The sequence below is a fragment of the Panthera tigris genome, chromosome D3 (assembly GCF_018350195.1).
Source record: "Panthera tigris isolate Pti1 chromosome D3, P.tigris_Pti1_mat1.1, whole genome shotgun sequence".
Classification (NCBI taxonomy): Eukaryota; Metazoa; Chordata; class Mammalia; order Carnivora; family Felidae; genus Panthera; species Panthera tigris.
Window position 1 is genome coordinate 21,919,078 of NC_056671.1, and position 24,085 is coordinate 21,943,162.

The 24,085-nt window shown below is 39.8% G+C and overlaps 1 protein-coding gene across 9 annotated transcripts in view; it reads left to right on the forward strand.

The window, feature by feature from the left end:
* Nucleotides 1–24,085, forward strand: part of EIF4ENIF1 (eukaryotic translation initiation factor 4E nuclear import factor 1) — a 44,713-nt gene that overhangs the window by 1,743 nt on the left and 18,885 nt on the right. For all 9 annotated transcript variants that reach the window (XM_042961841.1, XM_042961840.1, XM_042961846.1 and 6 more), the window contains exons 3-7: nucleotides 11,520–11,593; nucleotides 15,531–15,658; nucleotides 18,402–18,688; nucleotides 18,979–19,180; nucleotides 23,876–24,051. In XM_042961841.1, coding sequence (XP_042817775.1) covers nucleotides 11,520–11,593; nucleotides 15,531–15,658; nucleotides 18,402–18,688; nucleotides 18,979–19,180; nucleotides 23,876–24,051 — 867 coding nt within the window. The remainder of the gene's footprint in view (nucleotides 1–11,519; nucleotides 11,594–15,530; nucleotides 15,659–18,401; nucleotides 18,689–18,978; nucleotides 19,181–23,875; nucleotides 24,052–24,085) is intronic.

Consider the following 24,085-nt stretch of genomic DNA (forward strand, 5'->3'; position numbering starts at 1 on the left):
GTTATTATCCCTGACTTTCCAGAATAATGATTAATATTTTGAAGTCAGGCCTTGTTTGTGTACTGGTGCCACTACTTGATAAAGTATCAACTGCTGTTAGAGTAATACTCGTTTTTACTATTAAAAAAAATCTGATAGCATTTCATTTTTTCATTCAGATTTGGTCTTCCCAAATGTAGTTTTTCTCAAACCTGAAAGTGCTGAAGCCATGTTTCACAATTTAAATTCATTATCTAAAATGTTGATAGTTGAATTCCAAATGCAGAAAAGCTTATTAAATGAAGAGAAACTGATTTGAACTGCTTATTTTATATGCTTATGTGATTTCAACTTTCCTAGCACTTTTTGAATAAAAGTTCTTAATTGGTATTCTACTTGTAGAATCCAGGCAGAGAGGCTTTTGAATCACTTTCATAATGATCAAAGGGTGGCATGTATAGACCATCTTTATATGTATATCCATATTTAGGCTTAAGTCATTTTTAGGGAAGGTATTATTGATCTCTCTTAGGCTAGAACTTGTGTGTGTCTACAGTAAAGATAAAGAAGGTCAATATTGCCCACTTTTGATAATATAGTCTTAGAATTTTGTCATACTTAGATAAATGTGCCTCAAAGAAATGATTAAGAACATTTTTTAGGTTAATGACAGTGAATCTTAGATATAATGGTCTTCTCTACCAAAATTGATTGGAAATTGGCTTACTGTCCATTCCATTCGAGAAGATTTAGTTCATGGCACTTTTAGGATCATGTTTAGGCAGTGTTAGGGTAGTGGTTTCATGCATATGTGTTTCTCACAGTCTGCTTAATCTAGTCCTTGAGGCAAACTAAGCCTTTCTCCTTTGAAGGAAGCTTGAAACAATCCTGTGTTCTGAGAACTATAGTAAGTGGTCTGTTTTTGCACAACTGGAATAATACTTCAGCCATCCTACTCCTTACCTACATACTGAGATCAAACTATTGGAATAAAGCATATAGTAATGTTTCTGCATGGGCTAGAAAGTTTAGAAGCAATAGAAGGAAACTGTCCTCAGTGATTTTTATAGGTGATGTGTTTGTGAGAACTTGTAAATGTGGAATGTTAACTACAAGACTAAAAAACATATTGGCTAGATGAGAGGGCTTCTCAAACTTTGACCCTTCTTAGTTTAACGTTCATTTGTTTTATGAGATGATGTTAGTAGTCTGTTCAAAATTCGAGAGTTTTTTCCATGAAGGTGGAGAAGTCCAGATATTTGTCCTAGTGCTTTTATTTTTTTTTTATTTTTTTTTAACGTTTTATTTATTTTTGAGAGAGAGAGACAGAGCATGAACGGGGGAGGGGCAGAGAGAGAGGGAGACACAGAATCGGAAGCAGGCTCCAGGCTCTGAGCCATCAGCCCAGAGCCCGACGCGGGGCTCGAACCCACGGACCGCGAGATCGTGACCTGAGCCGAAGTCGGACACCCAACTGACTGAGCCATCCAGGCGCCCCTGTCCTAGTGCTTTTAAAAGTAACATATCAGAGTCTCCTGTGCTATATTGTCCATCTTGCTTCCTAAATGTTGGTTTGTCTGGGGATTACCTGTGAACCCTTATAAAGTGTGAATTCTGTTAGGTTAGGAGTGGGCTTGAAATTTTGGCTTTTTAACCTCCCAGGTGGTGCCCTTACTGCAGGTCCACTGACCATACTTTGAATAGCAAGTCTTTAGTCTTCCTTGGAGAACTTGATATATGGTCTTGATGTTGTCAAGCAAGTCAGATGCATAATTACTCCCTAGGGTTCTGTTGGTGTCCATTGTGTTTCCACGAATGTATTAGGAAGTCAAGTTAAGAATCACATTAGGTACTTTCAGGCCTACCCCTAAGCCTCAGTGATGATTAATTGGAATGTATAAGTGGATGTATCATATGCACCTGTTATTCTGGGAATCTTGAGCCCTTACTTTATAAGCTCACTCAGGTCCGTTTCGCTAGGCCAGATTCCCAAGACCAAAAGCTATGTTTTGGTAACACTTAAATGTGCATGTATAAAGTGCTTGAATTATGTTGAAGGGCTTTTGGAGGTTACACAGTGGGATCTCCCCCTCAAAGTCATGGATTAAAAGTGTTTTTAGACAGTGGTTCTCAAACAGTGGTCTCTGAACTAGTGTTTAGCACCAACTGGTAACCTCTTAGAAATATAAAACCTCAAGCCCCATTTCAGTGGTATTGAATCAGATTCTAGGGATAGGGCCTTGTTCACATATAACAAGTCTTTCAGGGAATTCTGACTCTGATTCAAGTTTGAGAACTGTTGGTTTAGGAAAACAAGATAAGGTGGTCATGCTTATTAATGGAAAGACTTTGAGGCCTATTCAAATTTTTCTTACCTTCATCAGAGGTCCTTGTTGTTTACTAGTTCTTGAGGTGTGGTACCTGCTCTTGGTGACACCATCTTCTGCTTCAAACAGAGTAGAAATGCTTTGGACTGTTCCACTATTCAGATCCATGTTCTTTTTCTTTGAGTAGACAGACTGATTTTAGGACATACATATTTGGTGCTGCTCCTTCTCTGCTCCTGTGTCTTGTCACTGATTCCTTATCAAATTTTATCACCTGCCAGTTGAACAGGGTATAAAAGCAGGGGGCACTGCTAACATTCAGCTTAGTACTGCCCAGTGTTAATCATACCTGTCCAATCTACCAGCTAAAAAAAGTAGGGATTGGATTTTACTGAGTTTAATTTCATGTGTGCTCATTGCCTTGGCACCATTTTGGTGTCTATAGGGATCTTCAGAGGAGGCACTCCACCCTGATTTGTGGCTGATGGGCACTTAGGCACCGTGATACAGCCATGTTTATATCTTTGCTTTAAAACCATTTAAAAGGGGCGTCTGGGTGGCTCAGTTGGTTGAGCGTCCGACTTCAGCTCGGGTCATGATCTTGCGGCTCGTGAGTTCGAACCCTGACAGCTGCGCTGACAGCTCTGAGCCTGGAGCCTGCCTCAGATTCTGTGTTCCTCCCTCTCTCTGCCCCTCCCCAGCTCATGTTCTGTCTCTCTCTCTGAAGAATAAATATTAAAAAAAAAATTTTAACCGGTAAAAAAAGGCACCAGAAGTGGACTAATTTGAGTAATTCTCCTAGCCTTCTTGGAGAGAATCAGTTATAAGACTTGAAGTCCAGCCTCTGAGAAAAGAGGGGCTATGATTTAAGTCCTAGCTTGAAATCAGTAGTCAGATGATCAGGTTTAACTATACCTGATCTAATTTTTAGATATCTAATTTGATAACTTCATAGATACCTTTCATAAACCGAGTTGAGAAGTAACCTCTAACAGGTGGCATTTCAGTGACATACTTAGCTACAAACTTAAGCTAATATAAAAGTTAAGGATATTTGTTTATATTGGGGAATTATGGTATGAAAAATCATTATACAATCTTAATGTTTCAGCTGTTCAGAAAACTAGGTAACTACAAGTTCTTACAGGGGGTCAGCTGGCAACACCATAGATACTGTCTTATGGTTGTTCTTTCTTACCTGTTCCAATTCTAAGTCATCTTGAAAAGTGGGGATTCAGGACTCTTGCCCCCATGAGTATACTTTCCTCCTTGCTCATGGTGGGAACTTCTAGCTAGATAAGAAACCGGTCATTTTACAATTGGAACTGTTAACATAAAGATTTGTGGGTTGGGCCTTTGATTCAGTGAAGGATGCTATGAAGGGAGGCTGACTTAAGGAAAGCCTACCCAAGGATGTGGCAGTTTGGCTCAGGGTTCCTGGTAGTCCCGCTGGGCAGGGACAAACCCAACACTGAGTGGCAGCTGCTGGGAGGTGTCATGCACCTTCCTTGTCCTCCCCAGAGAAGCAGTGAAGACAAGAGGATCAGGGGCATTGAGCCCCACTGCCTGATTTAGGATCACCACTTACTTACCTTGTGTGGCCTTCAGTCACGTACTTAGCTTCTCTGATTCTCATCCTTTTCCTCTGTAAAATGCGGGTGCAATAGTATCTACTTCATAGGATTTTTGTGGGGAATAAATGAGAAAATGCATGTCAAGTGTTTAGAAAAGTGGCTGATGCACAGTAAGTGCTAAAAACTCTTTAGGATGTAATAAGGAGGGTATTAAAAGATATCTTCTTTGGATACCAACTTCAGATCAAGGTGCTTAATTTTTAAATGTCACAGTAACTATTTCCAGTTTAATATGAAACCAGAAAGCCCTATTGAAGATGTAATGTCACTACCCTAAAAATGGTTTTAAGTTTTCTTCTAGTATTTACCTACTTAACATTTTATATTGTTTTTACCCATTGTATAAACACATTTAAAAGCCAAGATTAATTTTTTGTGTTGGCCAGATTAATGGAGAAAACAGACTTTGGTGGGGTTTTTTTCCCCCATTCGCATTTTCTTAGTTTCAAATCTTTCAGTAGACGAAAGTCTTTGCATCAGATCAGCCACCATTAGATGCTTGGATGAATCCAGGTCTGAGGTCCTGCTTAACAGCTCTGCAGGATCCTTTGAATTCTGACCTACCTGTAAGAACTGTTATAAATGGTGCCCACAGCAACAAACTTCATAAATGATGGTGGATGTATCCCATGTGTTCCCTATGTTGTTACTTCACCGTTGCCCCGGCTATCATCTGTGGGTACCATTACCTCCTTGTGATCTATTTTTAACAGGTTTCTAATCCTTTCAGAAAAGTCATCTGACTCAACAGAATGAATATCTGGTCAGTCAGCAACCATCTAAGAGCCCGATGACCAGTCCCAGTGCTAGTGGTTGTATTGAGGATGGGGACTGGGAGAGAAGGTCAAAGGGGGATGACCCAACCTATAAACACTGTTCTGGGGACATTTGCCTTCTTTAGGCAGAGCCTCTTTAGGAAGAGCCAGGCACACACACACTAATAAGGTACTGGGTCACTTCTACAGTGCTTTGACCATTAACAATGAAATAAAACTTTGGGTTTTTTATAAAATATCTCTTAATATTTTAAAAGTTGAGCTTTTTGCTCTTGTGAATTGAATTCAACTCACAAAGGTAAATATTTCCCCTTTCATCTTATGTCAGTGACTCATGTGAAATTCTTCTAGAACGTAAGAATGTCATCAGAACCTGCAGCTGCTTCTGCATGATATTTCTGCAACAAGAAACTGGATGTGGATTTTAACCACTGTTGTTTTGGGCTTATATTCACATTCATTTGCTTTTTACTTTAATATTGATCACTAAAAGTGGGTGCCCATATTAGTACTCCTCAAATTGTTTTGGGAAGCTTGACATTTTCTTTAAGGAAAATGTTAGTTTAGCTGCTAAAACTAAGAAAATGGCTGTTGGGCAGTTAGCAGCTTATTCTTGCCTAGTCAGGTTTTAAAACCTGTGCAAAAAGTAAGGTCTCACATATTAACTGTTCTCTTGTCCAGATGGTAATTGTAGTGAATTTGTTTATAAAAAAAAATTTTTTTTAACGTTTATTTATTTTTGAGACAGAGAGAGACAGAGCATGAACGAGGGCGGGTCAGAGAGAGGGAGACACAGAATCTGAAACAGGCTCCAGGCTCTAGGCTCTGAGCCGTCAGCACAGAGCCTGACGCGGATCTCGAACTCATGGACCGCGAGATCATGACCTGAGCCGAAGTCGGACGCTTAACTGACTGAGCCACCCAGGCGCCCCCTGAATTTGTTTATAATTAGTAAATTCCTGTGGGTTCGTAGGAGTCTGCAAAAGGGTAATCTCCCATTACCCCCTGAAATATTCTTAGGGAAGGAGCATTCCCAGCTCAGAGAACACTTTCCACGTATTTTGCCTTTAGCCAAAGTTGAAGGTTTTCTTTGAAAATATCCCAAAGAGTTTGCCTTTTCTGGAATATTGCTCTTAAAGGGCTCTTGATGAAATGGCAAGTTCAAGAACACTTCTCTTGAGAAACTGGAGAGCCATGGGGTCAGGGCCAAGGGTCATCTGCGTATTCTAGATACTAAGCCTGGTACGCAGGAAATGTTCTGTGTACAGCTATGAAAAAAGCAATTTTTGTATTGAGTTAGCTCATGGTTTCTCCCCTCCCCACCTTAATGGGGAAGCTTCTTAGTCTGGGATACCATCTGATGCCACTTAAGATGTTGGTGGAAGGTATAACAGATCTAACTCTCTAAACCCCACGAGGAGGAGCTCTCATTGTCCCTAAATGTCCAAGTGCACTTTGGGCCACATTTTCAGAAACAACCATTTAAAGTACCACTTCTTAACTTCTTTGGGGCCCATCGGAAATCTTTTGAAGGTGTGAGTACTCACTGCAGAAATTGCACAAATGCAGTTTTGCATATGGTTTCCTTGAGGCCATGAAATTGGTTTAAGAAGCCCTGCTTTCAAGAACAGTAAGTAGAACTTTATCTAGATGTTTAAAGTTATTCCCAGCAGCTTTTACAATCCAAGAACTGTTTTGTTTTCCCAGTTATCAGCCTGTTAAACAAAATGGCTCTTCATCCTCTATAGACAGGTGGGCGATGTTTTAGCCATTGCGCTTGGTCAGCAGCACCATTTGTGCTGCTGGCATGGTTAATGCCAGTGTATACAACTGGCTCACTGCTCTACCCTGTGCTCTTATAGGCCTGTCAAGTTGTATAATCAGTCCCTGGAATATTTATTAACACCTAGTATACGTTAAGCATATAAAGTCAACAAAGAAAACTGGAATAACTTGGGAAGGAAAATTAAAACATTTTTACCAACCTAAGCAACTCTCATCTGAGGATAGTTGGCATTTATCAGTCTGTGGTTAGAGCAGTAAGTCTGTAAGAAAGAAATTAAATAAAATATTAATCTCTGGGTAACTGAACACCTTAGTTTAATTTACTGAAAAATATTTTTTATTGAGTGGTGCCTGGGTGACTCAGTTAAGCATCCAACCTTGATTTCCGCTCAGGTTATGATCTCACGGCTGGGGAGTTCAAGCCCTGCATCAGGCTCTGCACTGAGGGTTTGGAACCTGCTTGGGAATCTCTCTCTCTCTGCCCCTCCCCACTTCCTCCTCTCTCTCAAAATAAAATATTTTTTTGAGACATAATTCACATAAAATTCACCCCTTTAAAGGTGTACCATTCAGTGGTCTTCAGTAAATTCAGAGTTGTACAACCATCACTATTATCTGATTCCAAAATATTTTCATGACCCCAAACAGAAACTCTGTACCCCCATTAGTAGTCACTCTCATTATCCCTTTTCCCCAGACCCTGGCAAGCCTTAATCTACTTTCTGACCATGGATTTACCTATTCTAAACATTGCATATAAACAGAATCCTACCACATGTGGCCTTTTTTGTCTGGATTCTTTCAGTTAACGTAATGTTTCCAAGGTTTGTGTTATAGCATGTATCAGTACTTCATTCCTTTTTATTGCCAAATAATATTCCATTGTATGGATTTACCACATTTTGTTTATCCATTCATCAGTTGATGGGCATACGGCTTTCTATTTTTTTTTTGCTATTGTAAATAATGCTGCTGTGAGCATTTGTGTACAAGTTTTTGTGTGGACATAATTTTTTCAGTTCCTTTTGATATATACTTAGGACTGTAATTGCTGGGTCATATAGTAACTGTAACTTTTGGAGAAACTGCCACTGTTTGCCAGAGCAGCTGCACTGGCAGCTGTAATTTCTCCACATCCTTGTCAATCTTATTATTTTCCCATTTTTCTTTTTTAATAGCCAACTTAGTACACGTGAAGTGGTATCTCACTGTGGTTTTGACTTGCATTTCCTTAATGACAAATGATTTTGAACATCTTTCATGTGCTTGTTGGTCATTTATGTATCTTCTTTGGAGAAAAATCTATTGAAATCTTTTATCTGTTTTATTTAAAGAGAGCATGGGCTGGGAAGGGACAGAGAGGGAGACAGAGAATTCCAAGCAGGTTTCATGCCCAGTGTGGAGCCCAACACAGGGCTCAATCCACGACTACGAGATCATCACCTGAGCTGGAGTCAAAAGCTCAACTGACTGAACCACCCAGGTGCCCCTTTGTTGTTAAATTTTACATGTTCTCTCTGTATTCTGGACCCTAGACCCTTATCAGATCCATGATTTGTAAATATTTTTTCCTGTTCTGTGCATTGCCTTTTTACTTTTTTGATAGTCATCTGAAGCGCAAAAGTTCCTAAACTTAAAATCCAATTCACATGTTTTTTCCTTTGGTTGCTTACCCTTTTTCAGTGTCCTAGCTAGAGGAACATTGCTTAATCCAAGGTCATGAACTTTTTACACCTGCATTTTCTTCAAAGAGTTTTATAATTATAGCTCTTATATCTATGTCTTTGATATATTTTGAGTTCATTTTTGTATATGATATGAGGTAGAAGTAAGTAAACTTTATCTTTTAGAACAGTTTGAGATTTATGGAAAAACTGGGAATATAGTAGAGTTTTCCCTGTTAATATGTTAGTATGGTCTATTTGTTACAATTAACAATGCTGATACATGTTATTAACTAGAGTCCATGCTTTACTTACCTGTCCTTTATTTTATCTAATGTCCTTTTTCTGTTCCAGGATCCCATCTGGGATTCCACATTCAATTTGTCATCCTCTCTCCTTAGTCTCCCCATTTCCCTTTTGTAAGACTGTTTGTTACCTTTGTGAAAATATTTTTTTTGATTCCCCACAAATAGAACATTTGGTCCTCCAGCATGTTTTGTGGCTATGTTAAAATGTTAAATCTTTTCCAGTTGACTCCTAAATAAATCAGTAAAATCATGAGTTTCAACAGATAGCTGTAGTAGTAATAGAAAACGCCTATCACTTGGGCTCCCTGTTAACCTTTGGGGATTAAAAGTTTCAAACAAAGCCTTATTGTTTAGAAATTTGAGTATATGAAAGCATACATATTTAAGTATAAAATATATTGCCCTTAGTTTAATAGTATACTAGGGTTCAGTTCAATATTTGTATTTGAGGGTGGTGGAGTAAGGGAATATGAAATAATCTTTGGGTTGCTTCTAATAACAGAAAATTGCTTTGCAATATTTTCTCCTGTAGTATATGTATAAGTATTTCCTGTATTGTAAGATCTTGCCTGTTTCTGCTGGAAAATGTTTTAAGCATTCCTGTCCTCAGGATTTCTTTCTTGTAATATTTACTTCATTGTAACTGCTATTGGTCCATCCACCCTTCCTCCACCCACTGCCAAATTTGTGTCACCCTGCGCCACTGACACCGCACTTGCCCTGTAGATTTCACTGGACTTGAGTCATTACTGATGATTTCTAGGTTGTAGGTCGTTGCTTTGACAATTTTTTCAGAATTTGGGGCCTTCTCTAGATACTTTCTTATATTTGGAATTTTGTTTATCTCAGACTTCTTCATTTTTCTAGATATTTCTTCCCAAATTATTTGTTTATAATTCATAAATCCTAAAACAATGCAAATGCGTGATTGATAATCTGGTTTTAAAAATTAAAATGTCATCTGGGCATAGGGCATTTTGCGATCATGGAGAAAATATTTAGATGCTTCAAGTGTCTGAAGACGCTGAGTGAACGCATGGCATGCTTACGTGCAATGATTCCTATAGGCTGAAAGGGTAAATCTCTTCCTCCATATTTACCCCAAGATATGGGAAGCAGTGATCAGAGCAGCAGCAAGCATTCTATTGTGAGGCTTGCAGAGGCCCCGGCACAGCGGTATGTATATACTTTTTGCAAGGCAGTTGTAGCGTTTTACTGGTAGTGAAAGGTTGGGAATTGCCTTTTTTACTTTATCGTAAAAGTATTGAAATGTAAATAAAAAGGCCGTGGGTTTTTGTGTATATGCAGGTGTATGAGCAGATGTGTGTGCATTAACACATAGGTATATATGTGCATGTGTAATTGCACATGGTTCCTAGTTCTGAGAGAACCGAGAAGCAAATGGGAATATTTAGTTCCCAGACCTTGGTTTCTGATACCATGCTTCACTTAAAGGAACTCAGATTTCTCAAAGAAAATGGCTGACACTAGGGCTAGGATGGTACAAGATAAGACAGAAAGTAAGGAAGGGCTTTTTAGAAAATGATGGGGAATGTACAGAGGACCCAGGAACCAGCTTGAAGAGGCTCCTAATTTGAGCCCCTAAACAATTAAGGGCATTAATGAATTATAGACCATTGGAAAAATTAGGTATCTGTGAGCCCATGCCAATAATAGGTAAACACACAGGGAGGGGAAAAGGGAGGATTAGTGTTTGCCCTACCAGTGAAATGCCAAGTGCTGACTGGTCAATATGGAGAGAGGCCTAGAGTTGGGAAATCAAGATCAATTTGGGCAAGATTCATCAATAGATGCTAAATTTAGGGGGAAATTTTGATGAAGACCAGGATATTTGCAGTCTCCCTACAGACCACATACTGCCACTACTAAGCAGCAGATGGACATCACAGGTGTCCAGAGGTGATGCTCTGAGATGGACACAACATCTCTGGGGTTAGTATTCTCTTCCTTGGATACTTAACCTCAATCTAATCATGAGGAAACAGTAGATAAATCCAAAATGAATAATGTTCTCTTAGAAAAAAAAAAAAAAGGCTGCACTCTGTAGAAAAGTCAGTGTCATCGAAGACAAAAGTTGTAGAGATGTTCCAGTTGTAGAAATGTTCCAAAGAAATAGGACAACCAATATCTGATTCTAGACTGGGTCCTGTGTTGGAGGGTAAAACAATATAAAGGACCTTGTTGGGTCAATTGACAAATTGGAATCTGGAGGGGTAGGTTAGATAAAAGTATCATTTATAATTGTATAAAACTGACAGCCCTTTTTAACGAGGTTCTTCACAAGTAAGCCCTTAGGCCCTCAGGCATGTGTTGTTTGTAATGGATTTGCCTCTCTCTTAGGCATCTGCAATGATACAGGCCAAGCATAATCCTTGGGAGAATGGTAAAACTAGTCACTCAAATTATTTTTTATGAGGCTTAATTTTCTCGTGGAACCAGATAAGAGACTATGAAAGAGTATCCTCATTCTTAGGAAATAAGCACTGAAGTACTGAGGAGTAACCCTTATATGGTTTAAAACAAAAACAAAAACAAAAAAAGGTGTGGGGAACCTAAATGCTAAAGTAAAATGTTAACAGGCAGATCAGATAAATGGTAAATGGATGTGTGCTTTGTGCTTTTTTTCCTCTGCAAATTTATGTTAAAACTATCTACTTGTAAGTTGGCCTCTAATACATTTAAGAGTAGAAAAATCAACTGGAAATTTTATTTAAGCCTGAAGCTTCCGTACCTTGATGAGCATTCAGTGTGGTCGACTATAACTATGTCATTGGATGGCAATTTGTGAGAGAATTGTTTTAGAAAAAAGCTAATCACTATTATTTGCCAATTCTGCTTGAGCATCTTCTTGTAAGAATCTTGAGCTAACTCCAGTCCTTTCTGGAATAAGTCAAGGCATAAAAAAATAAGAACTGTGTGACATGCTTAAGATAGGCACTCCAGTCATTACTGAGAACAAATATAAGTTGAAAATATGTGGCATGAGAAATATTACTCAAAATCACCATTTGGTTTCTCTTTCCAGGAGGAGCTCTTGGATATAAAAGAACGCCCTCATTCCAAACAGAGGCCATCATGCCTCTCTGAAAAATATGACAGGTATGGGTGAAGGGGGAGCGGAGTGCTCCTCCTAGTCAACGTCTTGTTTACCAAACATGGTAATTTAAGAATTGTTTTGGAGTTTTTTTGTAGAATGATGAGTGGGGGAGACTTCAGGGATAATGATTTAGGGCTTCTACACAAATATATCATAGATAAGTTATCAACTAAATAGCTTCCTGCATTGTCCTCATTGGTTTCATTATTAATTAGCTTTAAACTATTCAAAAATTTGAAGGGATGCCTGGGTGGCTCAGTCAGTTGTCTAACTGTTGATTTCAGCTCAGATCATGATCTCACAGTTGTAGGATCGAGCCCTGTATTGGGCTGTGTGCTGACAGCACAGAGCCTGCTTGGGATTCTCGGTCTCCCTGTCTCTTTTCCCCTTACTGCTTCTGTGCGTGCACTCTCTCATACGCGTGCTCTCTAAATAAACATTAAAAAAATTTTTTGAGCTTTACAGGACTCTAAGGACAACTAACCCAATTCCCTTTCAACAAACTGATAATGAAACTAAAGTTAGAAAATGACTTGGTCAGAGACACATAGTGAGAAAGCAATTTTAAGAGTTAAACACATGAGTCCTCTCCAGGGTCTTCTGTCAGTGGTGGTTTTCACACTGTACTTTGGGGGTCCTTCAAGGGCCTGCCCAGAGAAAGCTGATCAGGAGGACTCTGAGCCATGTAGCATTGCCCCATCCTTCCTGTTCCCAAACGAAAAAACCATTCAGCCATTCAGACGAGCCCTTTTGCATCTTGGGCTGCTTCATAAGCAGAACGCTTTGGTTTGAGAAGACTAGAGCCAAATTACGGTCTGAAAATGTTTACAATCACCCTACATTGCACTTGTTATGGTCATCTTAAGACTATAAGGTCACTTCTTAAATATCAAGGTAAATGGTTCATATGGCCCACATTTTTAACGTATAAAGTATATTATGTTTAGTTTCTTTGTTGAATAGGGCATACTGTTTTTATTTGTATATCTACTCAGAAGGTTGCTAAGTCTGGACTCCTCACCATTTTCTGCTGATGAAGATGATACTTGAATAAAGGCGGTTCCAGTTGGTTAGGATTTTTTGATAAGTCTCAGATAAGCTGTTGTTTGGGTTTTTTCCTTCATTAAAGCTGTCAATCTTTTTTATGCCTCAAGTTGAATTTTCTTAGATCTATTTCTTCTTGGCATAAAATAAAATTATGGTACACATACTTTCATTCTAAATTTTTTAAATATATATTTTTTAATATTTATTTTTGAGAGAAAGAGAGCGCAAATGGGAGGGGCAAAGAGAGAGGGAGATACGGAATCTGAAGCTAGGCTCTGAGCTGTCAGCACAGGGCTCAAATCCACAAACCGTGAGATCATGACCTGAGCCAAAGTCAGACGCTTAACTGACTGAGCCACCCTGGCGCCCCTACTCACTTTTATTCTAAGTAAAGATGTGCTAGTAATAGTAATGAAAATAAGAGAGAAAGAGGAAAGAGCTTGTCATCCTGTTATTTCTCTTCTCAGAATTAAAATTTGTTTGATTCTTAAACTCCAAATAATCCTCACAACATACCAGAAGACAGGTGATATTTCCTTTATTGTGAGGTGTTAGAGATGGAGAGGTTGACTCACTTATTCAAGAGATGTTCAGTTGGAACCTGTTAGGTGGCAAATACTATGTCAGGTACTATCAGAAATTGCCTTAATGGAACATTGGTCCGTGGAAGGATACAGTCAAATACTCAAGAGTTTATCATTACCACCATTATAGACTGTGAAGGACAAGTGCAGAGTACCCTGCTAGTGTATAGCACAGCCTGGTCTAGTCTGGGGTTTGGGAAGTCCTTTGAAAAGAATAGTGAAGGGCATAGCTTATTAACTTGTCCTGGAGGTCCATGGTGGTAATGGCAAAACTAGAATTTGATCCCAAATCGTTGGGCTGTAACATTTCTGCTTTGCACACTGTACCAACTGCCACCTTATCATTAGGGAGTAACATAATAGAACCCAAAGCACACACTTTACATTATTAAGAGCCTTTAGGGAGGGGCACCCGGGTGGCTCAGTTGGTTAAGCGTCCGACTTTGGCTCAGGTCATGATCTCGTGGTCCATGAGTTCGAGACCCACGTTGGGCTCTGTGCTGACAGCTCAGAGCCTGGAGCCTGCTTCTGTTTCTGTGTCTCCCTCTCTCTCTGCCCCTCCCCCATTCGCGCTCTGTCTCTCTATGCTTTTCAAAAATGAATAAATGTTGGGGCGCCTGGGTGGCTCAGTCGGTTAAGCAGCCGACTTCGGCTCAGGTCACGATCTTGCGGTCCGTGAGTTTGAGCCCCGCGTCGGGCTCTGTGCTGACAGCTCAGAGCCTGGAGCCTGTTTCAGATTCTGTGTCTCTCTCTCTCTCTCTGCCCTTCCCCTGTTCATGCTCTGTCTCTCTCTGTCTCAAAAATAAATAAACGTTAAAAAAAAATTTAAAAAAAAAACACAAAAATGAATAAATGTTAAAAAAAAATTTTTTTTTAAACCTTTGGGGAAAAACTAAGACTGTGTAGAAATTCTGGAAAGTACACACCAAGCATTCTAGGCACTACTTCTAGAGAGATGTTTTTCTCCCTCCCTTACACTAATCTGCAGTAAACTGGGTTTTTTCTTCCATTGTGTTAATCTTCAATAAACTAATCCATATTATGGAGCATGTTTTTTGTATAGGACAGGCATAGTTACTGTAATCCATATGCACCCCAAGGTTTGTGATCTGATGTTTCATTTATACACAGATCACTGGTTTTCAAGTGACTATTGGTGTTGCATGAAAAACAGCAAAATATTAATTTATACAGATCTTCCTCAACTTAACAATGGTATATGTCCCAATAAACCCTCATAAGGGGTGCCTGGGTGGCTCAGTTGGTTAAGCATCCGACTTCGGCTCAGGTCATGATCTCACAGTCCATGAGTTCAAGCCCCGTGTCAGGCTCTGTGCTGACAGCTCAGAGCCTGGAGCCTGCTTCAGATTCTGTGTCTCCCTCTCTCTGTGCCCCTCCCTGCTCATGCTCTGTCTCTCTCTTTCTCAAAAATAAATAAATAAAACATTAAAAAAGATTTTTTTAAAATAAATAAACCTATCATAAGTTGAAAATATTATTAGTCGAAAATGCATTTAATATACCTCACCTACTAAACATCATAGCTTACTCTAGTCTGCCTTAAAAGTGCTCAGAACACTTACACTAGCCTACAGTTGGGCAGTCATCGAACACAAAGCCTATTTTATAATGCAGTGTTAAATATCTCATATAATTTATTGAATACTGTACTGAGGGGCTCCTGGATGGCTCAGTCAGTTAAATGTCTGACTTCAGCTCAGGTCATCATCTCATAGCTTGTGAGTTCGAGCCCCGCATCAGGCTCTGTGCCAACAGCTCAAAGCCTGGAGCCTGCTTCAGATTCTGTGTCTCCCTCTCTCTGTCCCTCTCCTGCTTGCACTCTGTCTCTCTCTCTCAAAAATAAAAACATTTAAAAAAATTAAAAATATATATATATGAATACTGAAAGTAAAAAACAGAATGGTTGGGTACAGAATGGTGTGGTTTACTCTTGTATTCACGTTGGCTGACTAGGAGTTGTGGCTTACTGCTGGTACACAGCATCACAAGAGGTTATTGGATCACATGTTGCTAGCCTGGGAAAAGATCAAACTTCAAAATTCAAAGCACAGTTTCTACTGAATGTGTACCATTGAAAAATGGAACCATCTTTAGTTGAACCACAGGGACTGTCTGTAGCTGTTTTTGTTTCCATCTTGAAAGAGCTAACCATTCTAATGGTATCCATGAAGTTTTAAATTGGAAAGGGGTTTCCATGACTTACTGCCTGAAGAAGTTTAGAAATCAGACCACACATGTAATCTATGGGTGTAAGTGCTAACTGTTGGTACCCTTTGACTTATTATAGTGATGGCGTCTGGGACCCTGAAAAGTGGCATGCCTCTCTCTATCCAGCTTCAGGGAGGAACTCACCAGTGGAAAGTCTGAAGAAAGAGTTGGATTCAGACCGGCCTTCCCTTGTGCGCAGGATAGTAGGTGAGCATGTAGAAGTGGGGCAACAATTTTGGAGACAGTGTTCTTTGCTGCTAGTTTCATTCTTAGTGGAGAGTTTTATTCAGGGAAAATGTCATGATCAGGAAACTGATTTATCAGTTGGGTTTTTCCTGATTAGCAGAGAAAAATCTTGGCCTTCCTATATAGCAGTGACAAGTAGACCGTATTAGACTATGTGCTTTTGGAATTAAAAGTACTGATGTTTTTCATCGATAGGGTAACTGAGTAAGGGTAGCGAGCATGGTAGTGAGCATAATGCTGTGCTGGAAATCTGGTTCTGCTTAGTCTTATATATGAGACCTAGTCCTCAGTTATTAAACAGTCTGGCAGTTCTTAATAGTAGATTACAATTTTAATACAGGGTTTGGATATGGTTTGAGACTGGACTGAAGTTAGATTTTCCGTACCTTTACTGATTTAAACCAGAAAAGATACTGAAGAGTGAAATGGAGGCTGGCAGTATAGAAACTAGTCAAGGAACTTGTTGCAGAGGGAGCTTCTTTTGTGATAAGTGGAAATACCATCATAAAACAAATTTGGAACTGGCAAAGAAGATAGGGGTGACTCTACCTTGAGATATTTGATCCTTCTGCACAATTGTACAGTATGCTTAGTGCAGTAATTTTAGGAGAATCAAACAATTTTAGGAGAATCATCAAAGATGTGCATGGAGATTTTATTAAGTGATGAAAACTAGACAACTTAAATGGCCAGTGGTAGAAACGGTTTGTGTAAACTTTGGTACATCCATATGTAGGAGTATTAAACTGTAAATTGGAAGCTTGTCCATACTGTGTCTGGTTTTTGGAAAACATGGAGACACTACACGGAAATTCTGGAGAAGTACATACCATTTTAGGTATTATTTCTGGTGAGAATATTAAAGGAGCTTTTCCTTACTTGGACTACAGTTTTCTGGTTTTTCTAGGAAGAATTTTAGTGTGGTGACATGTTTGATTTTCTTACACCTTTATTGAGATATAATTGACCTACAATAGACTGCACATAAAGTGTACAATTTGATGTTTTGACAGTGTATACACCTGTGAAACCATTACCACAATCAAAGGAATAAGCATTTCCATCATGCCCAAAAGTTCTCTAGTATCTCTGTGAGTCCCAACTCCTACTTCCCACCCCTCCAGCCAAGCACTGATTTGCTTTCTATCACTACAGATTAGTTTACATTTCCTAGAATTCATTATAAATAGAATTCTACGGTATACACTCTTTGGGTAGCTTCTTTCACTCAGAATAGTTATTTTAAGATCCAGTCGTGATGTTGGGTGTATAGTTCCTTTTTATTGACTAGTTGTATTCCATTGTATGAATTCACAGTTTATCCATATATCTGTTGGTGAACATTTGAGTTGTTTCCAGTTTTTGACAATTAACCAAAACTATGAACATTCATATACAATTCTCTATATAGGCATACACTTTTTTCTTGGGTAAATACCTAAGAGTAAAATGACTGGGTCCTATAGTTAATGTATGTTTAACGTTTTGAGAAACTGCCAAGCTGTTTTCCAACATGGCTATACCACCTTACGTTTCTGGCAGCAGTGTATGAGAGTTCTGTTTGTTCCACATTCTTGTCACCACTTAGAATGATGAGTCTTTGCGACTTTAGCCAATCTAATAGACGTGTAGTGGTATCACGTTATGGTTGAATTTGCATTTCCCTAATGACTAATGATGTTGAGTATCTTTTCATATGTTTATTTGCCATCCAGATACCTCTTTAATGTTTGGTCAAAGCACTTATCCATTTTTAAATCCGATTGTGTTTTAAATTTGAAGAGTTTTTATACATCCTGGATATAGGTCTGTCATTTATCACATGTACACTTCTAAATATTTTCTCCCAGTCTGTGGCTTGTTTTTGCATTCTCAGAATAGTACCTTGCAAAGAGCAGAAGTTTTAAACTTTGATCAATCCCAGTTTAAATCTTTTTTTTTTTTTTTTTTTAAATGTTTGAGAGAGACAGAGACCGAGCACAAGTGGGAAGGACAGAGAAAGAGAGACACAGAATCCGAAGCAGGCTCCAGGCTCCAAGCTGTTAGCACAGAGCCCAATGTGGGGCTCAAAGTCACAAGCCGTAAGATTTTGACCTGAGCCGAAGTCAGATGCCCAACTGACTGAGCCACCCAGGCGCCCTGCTTTTTCTTCTTTTTAGTGGGTTGTGCTCTTGGTGTTGTGCCTGAGAAAACTCTGCTTAACCCAATGTCACAAAGATTTTCTCTTATATTTTCTTCTAGAAGTTTTCTATCATTAGATAGTTTAGATCTATGATCTATTTTGTGTTTTGTATGTGGTACCAGGTATCAGTTCAAGTTCTTCGTATGGGTATACACCTATTAAATACCATTTGTTGAAGAAACACTTTAACCTGTTTTTGAAACACTTCAACTTTTCAGTTATTCTTTCAAATACTGACACCTAGTATAGTTTTTTAATTGACAAGATATTTTCTAATACATAAGGTCTTAGGGATTGTGGAGAGTAATCCTGGAAAATCATTATGAAGTACATTTATTGCTCCAAAGAGAAAAAGCAAAAGACTCAGTCTTATTTAAATATGTAATGTACATATTACTCTGTAACTATTTCAGTGGTAATTCTTTTCCAATACTCTCACCACCACTAGTCATGGACATACCAGTGAGAAAATAAAAATACCCTACTGGTTTGCTTAACTTTCCCTTTCTGCCACCTTTCCAGATCCACGAGAGCGTGTGAAAGAAGATGACTTAGATGTTGTTCTCAGCCCACAGAGACGAAGCTTTGGAGGGGGCTGCCATGTGACAGCCGCTGTTAGTTCCCGGCACTCAGGAAGTCCATTGGAAAAAGACAGTGATGGGCTTCGCCTGCTTGGCGGACGAAGGATTGGCAGTGGAAGAATAATCTCTGCTCGGACCTTTGAGAAGGATCACCGACTCAGTGATAAGGACCTGCGGGACTTGAGAGACCGAGATCGAGAGAGGGACTATAAGGACAAGCGATTTAGGGTTTGTCTTCTAGATCCTCTGGCCCCTCATGTGCTTAGGGACTTGATATGCACTTTGTTTATACCAGGTTATTTTGAGATGCTGGATGAACAGAGCCCATTCTTAAGCCAGATAGAGAGGAGCAGAAAGAGGGCTGGAGGTGGGGTGGGGTGGGGGTGGGGGTGCTTCAAGTCTGCAGCATAGTATCTTCATTACATTATTGAGCATTACCTAATTCATCAAGACCTTGACTGAGGTAGAAATGCCTTAACTAGAACCTTATTTTTTATCTTGATTGTGTACTTTTCCAGAGGGAGTTTGGGGATAGTAAGCGTGTCTTTGGTGAGCGAAGAAGAAATGATTCCTACACAGAAGAAGAACCAGAATGGTTCTCAGCTGGACCCACAAGTCAGTCTGAAACCATTGAGCTGACTGGCTTTGATGATAAGATACTGGAAGAAGATCACAAGGGGAGAAAAAGAACAAGGCGACGGACAGCCTCTGTGAAGGAAGGTCAGCAAAAACTTTGAGAGGGGAGCTCACTGTTCTAAAATGAGATGTGCTTGTAATTGGCCCTGAATGTGCACTTAGGAACAACTGTACCCATTGCAAGGAAGTAGCAAGTTTCTAACATTGCAGCCTGATTTTGAAGCTGCTAAGTTTGAATTTATTAGGTGTGGATACTATATCCTCAGCTTGTTCTGCCTGTGGTGCTAAACAGAAAAGTCTCACATTCCCCTGTAAGAGTACTGTGTACATAAAAGGGTTCCCCAGAGATAAGAAATGTGGTAAAAATAGTGGAGGAGTTTCATTCATTGAGCACTAGACCCAGTGGTAAGTGTTTTGTCTGTGTAATCCTACTTCTAACAACCCTATGAGGTAGGTACTTCTTTCCCCATCTTGTGGATGAGCAAATGGAGGCACAGAAGGCTTGAGTGATTTGTCTGTGGACACTAACAAAGTAAGTAGTGAAATTGGGAATTGAGCAACTTCTTTTGTACTTCAGAGGCCCACCTTTTTCACCATACTGTTAGACTTCCTACATCAATTGTTTGTGACTTGGCTTCTCCCAGACTCAGTCAACTATGAGATAAGGTCAGGTAGCTCCCATACTAAACTGAAAAGCCAGAGTTAACAGTGTGAGAGGTGCCTGGTGCAGAGTTGGGGGGTCCCATTAGTCATTTTCCAGTAGCCTGGCTTTGAGGTGGCCAGGCCGGCTAGCCTGGATTTGAGTATTGGGGCAGTTGCTTACAAAACGGATAATCTTTGATAAAACTCTTTATAGGTGGACTTGTTTCTTTGTAAGATGAAGACAGTGCCTACTCTATAACTTTAAGGGTTACTCTTAGCATTAAAGATTGAATGTGAACATCAGAGCTCAGCCTCTTGTGGGCACTTCTTCAGTAAATTCCAGTTCTCTTCAGCCTTCACGTTTAGTTGGAAAATACCTTTTGGCAGCTACTAGGCAACAAAAGTGGAGAGCTATTTTAGAAGTGCCTGGCTGGCTTAGTTGGTAAAGTGTGCCACTCATGATCTCAGGGTTATGAGTTTAGGCCCCACATTGGGTGTAGAGATTACTTAAAAAAAAAAAAAAAAAAAAAGAAAGCTATTTTGATACATAAATGTGTAGTGCCACCTTAAAATTATAAGGCTAAGATATATTTGCGTAGAAAATGAGCTAGTGGAATTTAAGAGAAAGGAAAGGGAGAAATCACTTGTCTTTTTTTTTTTTTTTTTTTTTTGGTAATATCTTTAAAATACCGTAGACATTACCATTATCTTTATGCTGTTACACGTTGTTCCCTAGAGTGATGCATGACATCAGTGGGTAACTTGTAAAGCTTTGCTCTTAAATAACCTTTGAGACATGGCTTTGTGTCATTCTCAGGCTAACGAGCACCAGCCCAGTGTGGTCTTTTCACATAATGATAAAGATAAGGCTTCTGGTGAAAAGAAGCACATGTTTTCATAACTCAACTGCAATGTGAATTTCAACCATTCTTGTATCAACAAGTGGATGAACCAAAAGGAGTGAGAGTATCACCTCCTTACTTTATAGATACAGAGAGAGACAGGCCTGGAAGAGGGGACAACCCAAGACCCTGTCACATGGATTTCATGGCAGAGCCCCATGTGGAATCCGGGAGTCCTAGCTCACTCATCCCAGTAGTTAATTGCCAGTGGTCCCTAGGCTGTCCTAACCACTGTATTTAGGATAAACAGGTACCCCGTAATTTCATCTTGGCTACAAAAATGAAGGGGGGGATGATGAGTGCCTTTTAGTCCAGTTTTTATTTGTATTCTAACTTTACCCTGAATTTTTGTTTAATTTTTATTTTGAGAGAGCATGTGCATATGCACACACAAGCGGAGAGGGCAAAGAGAGAGGGGGAGAGAGAACCCCAAGCAGGCTCCATGCTGAGTGTGGAGCCCAGCCCAACAACTGTGAGTTCATGACCTGAGCTGAAATCAAGAGTCAGACACTTAACTGACTGAGCCACCAAGGCCCCCCTCCCCTGAATTTTTTATGTAGCAGTTCTCTGCAGGCACATACTAGTGCTGGCAGTGTAGCAGTTAATAGGACAAACATGTTCACTGCCTGTATGATTTTAAAATTGATGTGTATTGAGTACTCACTTTAGACAGGTGATGCATATATGGTAATATTAACGGAACAATTTGAATGTGCATTACACCTGTAACCAGAAAATAAATTATGTAGAAGTCAGAAATAGCTAAATCCCTCCATTGATAGAAAAGAAAATTTCAGTTTTTCTCTCTAATGAAAGTATGTGGTCCTTCTGAATGTGGTAAAACTTGCCCCTAGTTATCTTTTCTGGGCCTCTGCCTTTTGAGTCTACCATGATAAATGGCCAGTTGTGTTTGTCTACTAGTGCATATTCCTACCCACTCATACCCACTCTCAGTTGACAGACCCTGTCTGCTTTCCAGAAACCTTGACACTGGCATAAAATTGCATGTGGAACATTCTGCTATCTGCAAAAGCTATTTATCTGTTAAGAGATCTTCTCATCTCAACACAAAATAAAGGCATAGGAGAAATATTAAAATTTCTTTTGTAAATGTATGAACCAAGTACATACTCTTGTTTCTGGCTTTCATCCTTAAGTTGGGACCCAAAACTACAGCAAAATGTATTATCACTTGTCGATCCTGAGGTGGGCTGGCAGGTTCTGCTTAGTAAAATGGATCAGGCAGAAGCACTGCTCTAATGGAAAAGGACACAAACTGGGCATTGATTAGGCTATTGTTAATTCTTCTAGGGCCCAATTTCTTTGTAAAGTGAGGATACCTCCACCAAATAGTCATTTTAGTTTAAATGTCAGTTTTTAAGGGATAGTATTTGCTTCTCTTTTCAGTAAGTATGTTCTAACCCACTGGAGACTGCTGATTGCTTTATCGATGGCTCACAAACCTTGTCTGTTTCACTGGTTGTCAGAAGGCTCACAGTAGTTAGATGGCAGCCACCCCTGTGGAGGAGCAGTGCTGCTGTAATACTCAGAGCTTGGTGTGGAAGAGTATCGGTGGCCATCTTAGGGTTAAAGCTTCTGCCACTTGGCTAGTATTGAGACCTTGGGTAAGCAAGCCACTTAACCCTTTAGTTATTGAATTCCCTGCTTTGCTCTGCAGTGTTTGAAGCATTACTGGAATGAAAGCAGCTGATGGCATTTAGTGTCTCTTGGTCTGATTAATAACAAGACTGAGGTAACTATTAGGGACTTTTGAGAAGGGATGGGTCCAAGATTTGGCGCCTTTTTTTTTTTTTTTTTTTTTTTAACGGGAAGACTTCGTGTCTGCTGTAGATCTTGAAAGTACAGGTGGTTCTTACATTGGTACTTTTGCAGCGTGGGGCTTTGGGAGTTCTGTCCTTCAAACTAAAAAGTTTGATGGGGCGCCTGGGTGGCTCAGTCAGTTAAGCGTCTGACTTTGGCTCAGGTCATGATCTCATGGTTCGTGAGTCTGAGCCCCACTTCGGGCTCTGTGCAGACAGCTGAGAGCTTGGAGCCTGCTTCACATTCTGTGTCTCCCTCTCTCTCTGCCCCTCCCCCACTCGTGCTCTGTCTCTGTGTCTCAAAAATAAATGTTAAAAAAAAAAAAAAACTTGAATGTCTAGGGGCACCTGGGTGGCTCAGTTGGTTAAGCATCTGACTCATTTTGGCTCAGGTCATGATCTCACAGTTGGTGAGATTGAGCCCCACATTGGGCTCTGCACTGGCAGCATGGAGCCTGCTTAGGATTCTCTCTCTCTCTCCCTCTCTCTGCCCCTACTCCACTCATGCTCTCTTTCTCAAAATAAGTAAATAAACATTTTTTAGAAAGTTGAATGTCTAGTATATCTCAGGGCACTTCTTTAAAAGAAGAAAAATTTTTTATCCTAAGTATTTTGCCTTTTGCCCATATCCCAGCTAAAACGAAGATACTAGGTTCCTCAAATGTTAACACTTGGTAGCTTCATTTAGACCCTACCTTCTTATCCTAATTACAACAACCGAACAATACTAAGTTTTAAATATACCAGGCACTTGAGAGTAAGACGAAACTGATTAGAGCAGATTACCTGCCTTCAGGAAGGTTGGTATCACTAGACACTTTGAGAGACAACACAAGGATTATAGAGAAGGCAGTGATTAATTTTTCTGGGCAGGGTAAATATAGGTAGGCAGGTCAGCCTTCCCAGAAGAGGTACCATTTGAGGTTTGCCTTGAAGGATGAGCTACAACCAACCTGTAGGCAAGTGAAAATTGCCCTCATGCCAGATTTCACATAAATACCTTAGATTGTTGAACCCTGACTTAAAGCAGTGGTATAGATCACGTGGGTGAAGGCAGAGCCAAATTAATTTGGTTCCATTTTTAAGCAGCAAGAGACTTGCAAAAAACTATCTTAAAAAAAAAAATCCCATTAGAAATAGAACCTGCTGCATTACGGAAAACTTGAAGAATGGGTGGTGGAGGGACCATAATCTTTACTGCATTGTGTTGGTGTTCTGGCTTGTTACTAGGGCTTTTTTCCTAGCTCCCATAGGAAGCGAATGGTTTTACTGTTGTAAATGCTATATCGGCACCTAAGGTCTGTCTTTAAAGTTATGTATGGCTCTTTTGCACGTGTGATGATGGCTGAGGCCACAGAATAAGTCTAGAGCAGTTCACTTGATCAAGTCTGTTTTTGTCCTGGTTTTGCTTTCAGGCATAGTCGAGTGCAATGGAGGAGTGGCCGAAGAGGATGAGGTGGAGGTCATCCTGGCACAGGAGCCTGCTGCTGATCAGGAAGTGCCAAGGGATGCCGTCTTGCCTGAGCAGTCCCCAGGAGAATTTGACTTTAATGAGTTCTTTAACCTTGATAAGGTGCCATGCTTGGCTTCGGTGAGTGTAGCAGCACACTTATAAATGAGATGGA